The 8,886-nt window shown below is 35.2% G+C and overlaps 1 protein-coding gene across 1 annotated transcript; it reads left to right on the forward strand.

The window, feature by feature from the left end:
* The first annotated feature begins 1,585 nt into the window (after nt 1-1,585).
* Nucleotides 1,586-4,439, forward strand: LOC139996541 (glucose dehydrogenase [FAD, quinone]-like). The gene is made up of 3 exons (XM_072020946.1): nt 1,586-1,784; nt 2,304-2,474; nt 2,886-4,439. The coding sequence occupies exons 1-3, from the start codon at nt 1,601-1,603 to the stop codon at nt 4,373-4,375; spliced, it is 1,845 nt and encodes a 614-aa protein (XP_071877047.1). The 5' UTR covers nt 1,586-1,600; the 3' UTR covers nt 4,376-4,439.
* The last annotated feature ends 4,447 nt before the right edge of the window (nt 4,440-8,886 follow it).

Below are 8,886 nucleotides of genomic sequence, written 5' to 3' on the forward strand. Positions count from 1 at the left end.
CATCGAGATCACATGGCATTGTCTGTGTTTTTTAACTTTTGTGAGGAAACTTGTATTTTGTTTATCAATGTATACCGCGTATTGTGTATGTATATTGTGATTATTTATCGAAGTATGAAATGGTAGCTCTTTATGTTATTTTTAATTCCAACTTGTGTAACTCAAAAGGTTAGTAATATACAGTAATTCTCAAACGATCGTCCTATTACTTAAGGGGGGTGTCCAGAGTTAGAATGTTCCAAAACAGCGTCTTTTTGTGATATTTTTAGAAGGGAAAGAAAGAAATGAAGTTATTGAATATTGAGGTATGGTTTTGTATATATTTAACGAATACAAAAAAATTTTTTTTAAGTAAAAAAAATATGATAACTAAAAATATTATATTATAAAAAATATTATTATAAAATATTATAATCCACCTCGTAATTCTTGACTGAAACAAAAAACCAAAAGAGGCTTAAATTATTATATATTTTTCTTCTTGATGAACTAAAAAAAAAGGCAGAAAATAATGTGAAATTAAAAATTTTGGCGGATTTAAAGAAAACATGTGTTTTATAAAAAGAAAAAATAAACTTGGAAACAACTCTCCGCCAGTAAGGTCAATTTGTATCTACTTTATTGACAGAAGCTACAACGCGAACGATATCCGCTGATGAACTCGAGAACACCGTCAAAAGTAAGTGGAGAAAACTATAGACAGAAACATTAAAAGCAAGTGATACAATTATACAGGTACAAGTATTGTACAGGTGCAAGTATCTGCCACTATGTGTTGGAGAAAAGTAAATCGACAATGTAACAACCAGATGTCAGTAAATAACTATAATAAATAAATTAATAAATATATCTTTCGAAATAAATTAGCGTAAAAAATGTAACATGTCCGGGTGAAGGTTTACGTAATATTATGTTCGAGATTACTCAATACTTAATACGTTTCATACGGATGCTGCCCAACGAGTTTCTTCGATGCATTCACTGCTTTAGCAATAAATTTGTGTAACAGTTAATTCCAAATATTTATAGGTCCAATTTCCTTTCCTTACCAGCTATAGTACATTTCTGCTTATCAAAGTTATGATTTTTCTCTCTAAGAGGAAAAGAATCAATTTTACAGGAACAATTTTTTGAAGAACGAAATATGAACCGAATCGAAATCGTCTCGATATATTTTTTATATATGTATCCTATAGATATTAATTTAAAGACGTGCTAACATCACCCAAATATGCATATTACTAATTGTTTGTTACGCAGAGATGTCCTACACGTTTTATTTTATATAAAATTCCATTTCTTCTTATACTTTTGTCTCTTTTAATTCTTTATAGCTTTACACGTTCATATCTTGATAACGTTTATAAGTCTAAGAAATTCTGACCTTTCTGGTATCAAAAACATTATGCGCGAGAACTTAGCAGCTCCCCAACATAGCAGTATATGTTGTTACGAAAGAAGGGTTTATTGCGTGCTATAGTCAGTGGGAAAACTCGCGAAATTGCCGCTAGTGGCCCCTTGCAGAAGTTTATGAAAGATATTTGGTAAGCTGTCATATCTTAATGTTACAGTTCCATAAAGAAGATCGGAGACGTATAAAATGGATGTCATCAGCAATATTACAGGAGGATTCCAATCACAAGTGGTCAGATCGACGTTATCCATTTTACTAAGCGTATCGCTACATATCATATATTTGTTTGTTAATTATTCTTCGAAGAATCTTCCTTCCGAATCACTAATGCCATCTTACGATTTCATAATCGTAGGCGGTGGTACTGCAGGTACGTTTTTTCATGATGTCGATAGAAAATTACATCATAAACAAAATGAAAATATAAAAAAGAAGCACCTACCTGTGTGTTTGCAGGCGAGAAGGAGCGTTTTATTATCCATATAATAGAGTAACACACAAATCTAACAATATACACATCTCGATCATCCAATGCATCCTTCCTTTAGCAGCTCTATCTATCGTGTAATATATTAATGACGTACTTTGTTGTAGATATTGACAACGAAATTTTAACCACCTTTCCTGCATATAAACGTAATTTAAGTTTACTTTATAATACGTTTTAAATATGTATTACATTATAAATATCGTATAAATTATATATTATTGTAACATATTTCAGCTTTATCACGAAATTAGTTTTGCGGTATGGATTAAATATTTTTCCTTTATCGATGATTTGATATTAAACCATATATTTTTGAAATAAAAGTATTTCTAATATTTAAGTAGATTGATGTTTTCTTACTTATGTTCTATAATGTTCTGCCAATTTACATGTTTATAGGAGCTGTTGTGGCGAATCGGTTGTCCGAGATAGAAGACTGGAACGTACTTGCCTTGGAAGCAGGTGGCGATGGAAGTCTTATATATGATATTCCCCTTCTTGGCGCCACTCTGCAGCTCACCGACATCGACTGGAAATATTCGACGGAACCCAGTGAAAATTATTGTAGAGGTAATTAATATTTAACAATATTAGCATATACATCACTTTATATCCTAAAAAATATGAAGACCAGAATTACCCAATAAGTCTCTATGGGGAAATTTTCGTTTTTAATATTAATAGAAACATACATAATATATCTTTACCAAGATTACTACAGATTTTTGCTTAAATAGTTAAATAATTGTATAGATATATTTAGCTTAACTAATATTGTTTGAATTATACTGACCTATATATAATATATTTAGGTACATTTACGTAGTTCTAACGTTAACCTACAAACCTTAGCCGGCAAATAATCTTATCGTCGAATGTTACAGAGGTATAAACTCAGATCGATCACCAACCAACATTAATAATCGATTACGAATTATTCGCATAGTCTTCCATATACTTTATCGCAAATTCTGCCTACAGCGATGGAGGGGGGTCGTTGCCTGTGGCCACGTGGCAAAGTTATCGGAGGCAGCAGCACGGTGAACTACATGCTATATGTTCGTGGTAACAAAAAAGATTACGACATCTGGGAACAACTAGGCAATCCAGGATGGTCCTACAAAGACGTCCTAAGTTATTTCAAAAAATCGGAAGACAATCAGAATCAGAACTACACCAAGACTCCGTATCATTCGAGAGGGGGTTATTTAACTGTCGAAGAATCACAATGGCACACACCATTGGCCGATGCGTTCCTTCAAGCAGGACGAGAAATGGGTTACGAGAGTAGAGACATTAATGGACAACGGCAGACTGGCTTTATGATTCCTCAGGGGACCATTAGACATGGGAGCCGGTGTTCCACGGGGAAGGCCTTCCTGCGGCCGGCCAGCGCGCGTAAGAATTTACACGTCGCTATGCAAGCACATGTTACGAAAATTTTAATAGATCCGTCGTCAAAGAGGGCTTACGGTGTAGAGTTCGTTAGAGACAGAAGGACGCTGCGCGTTCGTGCCAACAAGGAGGTGATAGTTTCCGCAGGAACTATCAACAGTCCTCAATTACTGATGTTGTCCGGAATAGGACCTGGAGAACACTTAGCTGAACACGGGATATCAGTGATTCAGAATTTAAGTGTGGGTCATAATCTTCAAGATCACATATTTGCGGGAGGCATTACGTTCTTGCTGAATAAACCAGTATCATTGGTAGAGAACAGGTTGTATGATATTCGATATGTGCTAGAATACGCCATATTCGGAGCCGGTCCTTTGACCGTGCTAGGAGGTGTCGAAGCACTTGCTTTTATCAATACCAAATACGCGAATGCCTCCGACGATTTTCCAGATATGCAACTGCATTTTCTGGCATTGAGTCTGAACTCCGACGGCGGTAGAATTTTAAAAAACATTTTCGGTCTGAATAGAGAATACTACAATGCTATATTTGGGGAGTTTCTTAATGAGGACGCATGGACCGTGTTTCCTACGCTTATAAGACCGAAAAGTAAAGGTGTTATCAAGCTTCGAAGCAACAATCCCTTCCATCATCCGTTGATTTATCCCAACTACTTCGAAAACCCGGAAGATGTTGCGACAATAGTAGAAGGAATTAAGTTTGTGGTCGAGATGAGTAAAACTGCACCACTTAGACGTTATGGCAGCAAATTATTACCGAAAGCACATCCTGGCTGTACGAATATTCCTATTTATACCGATCCATACTGGGAGTGTGTGATCAGATTCTATGGCACGACTCTATTTCATCCAGTGGGTACTTGCAAGATGGGACCTAATTCGGATCCAACGGCTGTAGTAGACCCTCGGCTTCGAGTTTACGGAATCACCGGACTTCGAGTCATAGATGGCTCGATTATGCCAAACATAGTCAGTGGTAATACCAATGCCCCGACTATCATGATCGCCGAGAAGGGTTCCGATATGATAAAAGAGGAATGGTTGATGAAATAGGATACAGAGTGAGGAGCTGTTCTTGTAAATTAGCTTAAAGCGGCTGCTACTGTTTATTACACAATAGACACTTGTAATTATAAATTCAATATAAATTCCTATTCTATATTACGTTACGAACTTATCAAAGAACAAACACTTCAAGAAGTAGGAGTTGTACTTCACCTGTTACATACCTTTATGTGTTCTGGTTCATTTCTTACATTGCCGTTGCAATTCAGAACTTAAATGTAGTATCGTGGACAGATTGCCTATGAAATATTATATCTGAATCATAAATCATGTTGCAGGAAAGCTTAAGTGCCGACGGTTGCGGAACATGTGGTGGAGCTATGAGAAAAGACAAAGGGATGCTTAAAGGAGAAAGACGAATTAACAGGCAGTCGTTAGTTGAGAAGGAGAAGGTTGTCAGGGTTGTCAAGGAGGATGGTCCGCGCGTGAAACAACGCAGGAGAAGCATGCGAGATTCGCAGCAGCATCGTGACAAATACTATCAAAAAGCTCATGTTGGTTGAATATTTAGTTTTAAGGACGTCGAAGAAGCATTAGAAGCATTTAATGTTGACAAAAGTGAAAATGTCCATCGATGATTCGAGTCGTTCGAAGAAATTGCAGACACGTGCATGTGGACAGAAGCACAGATGGCAATTTATACGAGAAAATTGTTGAAAGGATCAGCAAGGATATTTGCCAGTTTCGACTGTCATGCTAGGACTTGGCATGAATTGAAGCTAGGACTAATAGAAGTGTAGCGGCACATGAGTCATCCCTCCACGGTACTCCCCCGACCAGTATAAATAAACGGAACACGCTCTCTAGGACAATCAGTAATCAGTATTAAGTATTCAGTATCAGTAGTAGATTAACCAATTAACAGCGACGTCCATTTGCCTCACTTTTCTAACGAGAACTTTCCTTTACAAATCCAATGATCTCGTATCCTTAGACTCATCCATCACAGTTTTCCTCTGCAGCATCATCGTCACAGAAAACACAGTTCTAACTGTGATATCGACGTATCTTGAGCAGTCATCATCTTAACTTACAGCGCGCACTCTGCTCAATCGGTATTTTAACTCGATCGGTATCATTCGAGTTGTAACCAAGAAGCGCGAATCGTCAATTGTAATCGCGCCCTCTATTTAAAGTGTCGAAGGTGATTATTGCTAATAAATAAACTGTTTAAACTGTTTCTTTGGTACCTGTCACGTCCTATCCACCTCATAACTTTAATGCGAGTGGATCAATATTTGAAAATTGGGGCGCTCAAATTAACCGCGGTAGTATCAGATGGAGACAACAGATGGAGACGGTTGCGATGAGGTTTTCGTAGGATTTACAGAATATCGTGCGAACTGTACAGTTGAACAAACAAGACTTAGCACGAGTATGTCAGAAAGATGCGACGGTGGAACGTCGAAAGGTTCCTTAATATCTTCGAGCGTGATTTTGAAGATGGATGCAAATGAAGTAGCAGCCAGATCGAAGTAGTTTCGAATCTGTGACGAGATCATTCAAGTTTGTAGACGTAGGCTGTGTGGTATGTCGATCGTCGAAGCTAGGAACGCGTTAAAGACATGTTCGGAACCCATAGAATTGCAGATAGCCAGAGAACCGACTTTCGTTTTAGGTGAAGAGCTAGGTAACACGTGGGGCGATATTCTTGTATACTTATACAAGATACTTTACATACTTTATATACTTTTCCCACAATATTATTGTTAGACAGAAATGTTTTAGTTTTGAGGGTCCGTTGTTGTAGACCATTGGAATTCCAAACTGCTACTTTCAGCGTGTCAATTTCTATTTTTTATTTAACATGTTTGTAAGTAGTTGCAGCATAACTGTAATTTGTTGTGTTTGTTGTCTGAGTACTGCATTTTGCTCACTTAGCATTTTTCTATTTATACTTACACTTACACTTATACTTATTTCAATGTATTTTTCTATTACAATCCACTCGTTCCTCTACTTAACCTCAACATGTGTAATTCAATATACACATATACATATGACTGATGCACCTTGTTGAGGTTATTAGATGTGTGAACAAAGGAACGCATGGATAAATGGTAAGGTAGAAAATATATTTTAATACAGAAGTGTAAATACGAGAAGGAATATAATTTGAGGTGGTCCAGATCAGCACGCTAGCAGTGTTACCCTATGACTGAAAGCCCTGAAGCCATCGTCGCCTGTCTACTGTTTATGCTCTGCCTTCGTTCCAGTCTTTTGTCTATACGCTGTCGATGGTTTCACTGCTTGAGAAAACTAAGAAGACCAGATGTAGAGTTTTCTTAGAAGTGGTGACCACTTTAACACACGTGAAAAATATTCACGCGATACAGATCGTCAAGAAGTAAAAAAAGGTAACAGGTTCCCGAAGAAGCTGGAAAATGGATGGGCATGGTTGGACAAAAAGCAGTTCAGTCATTGAAAACAAGTTGGTTAGCATTCGCCGAATGCATCAAATGAATATTAAGGAAATGGTAAACATTATGTGGAATATTTGCTGTGGATGTTGTTGCAGATGAAGTTCAATACGTCACTGCCAATGTCATTGAATATGATCTTAAATTGTTTAAATACTTTTTATATACTGAAGCACATCTAGCATTTTTAGATTTTGTGTTACAAATATTTACATACTTTAGCACATTGTTCTAGAGTTGCCAAATTTTAATTCATTGTCTGTTAATAGAATACCATAGAGTTTTGCAGTCAACAGCTGGTAATTTTTTTAGTACAATACTGTTATGATTGAAAATAAAAATTTACATGAAGTAGATGCTTTCAATCAAAGTGATTTACTCCTTCTGAAGTTATATTGGTGCTCATACATGATTTATATAATTTAATTATAATTAATATAATATTAAAAATTAATATGTAAAATATAATTTATATTGGTGTTCGTGCCACAGATATCATCATCAAGTTAAGAAATAGTACAGGAGAAACTGTAAAGACATGCAAAAGATTAGAGATCTTTTTTAATTGCCAGGTATAATGAGCCATTTTTTAACTCCTTAAATTTCTTAAATTCGCTTACTACTTTGTACACTCGTAATCAAGACTCACATATTAATTATGACATCAAGTATGTTGCGTTTGTGATAGATTTAAATAAAAAATTAATAAACAAGATGTTGCAAATGTATTTTAGTATTTCAGAATTTTTCAAATTTATCTTAGCCATCTTGAAGACTGCAGTGAAGAAAGGAAATATGTAAACGTTTCAAAATTGATTTTTTCATTAGTAGATGAAATTAAAACGAAAGGTAGGAATAAGGAAACCTGAATTGATTAAGCAGGATTAAGCAGCGTTACATTACTTTCCAACCTGAGAGACACGCTAAAATTTTTTTAATAAAATATTAATTTTTATACCGTAATATCTATAAATAAATAACTTAATATAAAAATAAATATACGTATACATATATGCTAGCAAAAACTTGTTATACCGTTGCAGTTTTTAGTTTTCCTTTTTTAATAAAGTTTTTATTAACTAACCTAAAAACCATCGCACACATTATGGTTAATATCACTGTCTTGTAAATGTCAATAATTTCTACGACAAACTAACCTTCTCATGTCATTTACTAATTACTTTTAGACAATCTATTTATTTTGCTGTATGTAATTCTATAATCGTTTGCATAATCTCTGTTTTTGCATTGCATAATTAATTTTTTGTTATGCTGAGCTCGTTGTATACGCACGATGTCTCTGCGATCATACGTCTTTCTCTGTTTTCCCAATTAAGAACAACGAAGACAGACATATGGTCGCAGTAATATCGCGCGGAGCTGTACTTATGTAACTGTACACTTGTCCTAAAGAAATGTCTACCTTGTTGATTAACGAGCAACTAATATAAATGTTAAATTATATCTGATCTGTAGGAAAATTACCTGTTCTGTCAAAATTTCCGTTTGATTCAGTGGGTTTTGTTGTTTGCCGAAACCAAGTACGTATTGGCTCAAATACAGCAATGATTCAGTGGTTGCCGGTTGCAGGCTTATGATTGACAACAGTGTGTACATACTCTAATAATTGATGAACAAAATTTTCAATGTAATTTGCTCATTTTTCATTTTCGACTAGCCAATTTTGAAGTGCCGAAATTTTGTAACATCTATGGACCAACTGTATGTATGCAGATGTCAAAAAGAACCAACAATCTCTGTGGTCAGCATTTTGCGTCCATCAGCCATAGGTTTAATGTATGTAAGAGTTGAGCATAAATCGAATTATAGTAAATAATAATTCGATTCTTGTACATATCACATTTTATTCTAAAACATCCTGTAATTTATTATTTATAAAAGTAGACATTCGATATTCTTTGTTTGTATCAATATAATAAACATACATACAGATATTATAAATTCACATTGTTGCGCTATTCAAAAAGTTGACTGCATTCTATCAAATATATCATATCAAGTATGTACAAACTATATCCTGAGAATGAAGGAAAGAAATTACAAAATATAGTACTGAAC

The sequence above is a fragment of the Bombus fervidus genome, chromosome 18 (genome assembly GCF_041682495.2).
Source record: "Bombus fervidus isolate BK054 chromosome 18, iyBomFerv1, whole genome shotgun sequence".
In the NCBI taxonomy this organism is placed as follows: domain Eukaryota; kingdom Metazoa; phylum Arthropoda; class Insecta; order Hymenoptera; family Apidae; genus Bombus; species Bombus fervidus.

Coding starts and splice junctions, on each gene's coding strand:
- LOC139996541 (XM_072020946.1), top strand. CDS start 1,601: ATGGATGTCATCAGCAATATTACAGGAGGATTCCAATCACAAGTGGTC. Junction 1,785..2,303: donor CGTAGGCGGTGGTACTGCAG/GTACGTTTTTTC, acceptor ACATGTTTATAG/GAGCTGTTGTGGCGAATCGG. Junction 2,475..2,885: donor CAGTGAAAATTATTGTAGAG/GTAATTAATATT, acceptor TTCTGCCTACAG/CGATGGAGGGGGGTCGTTGC.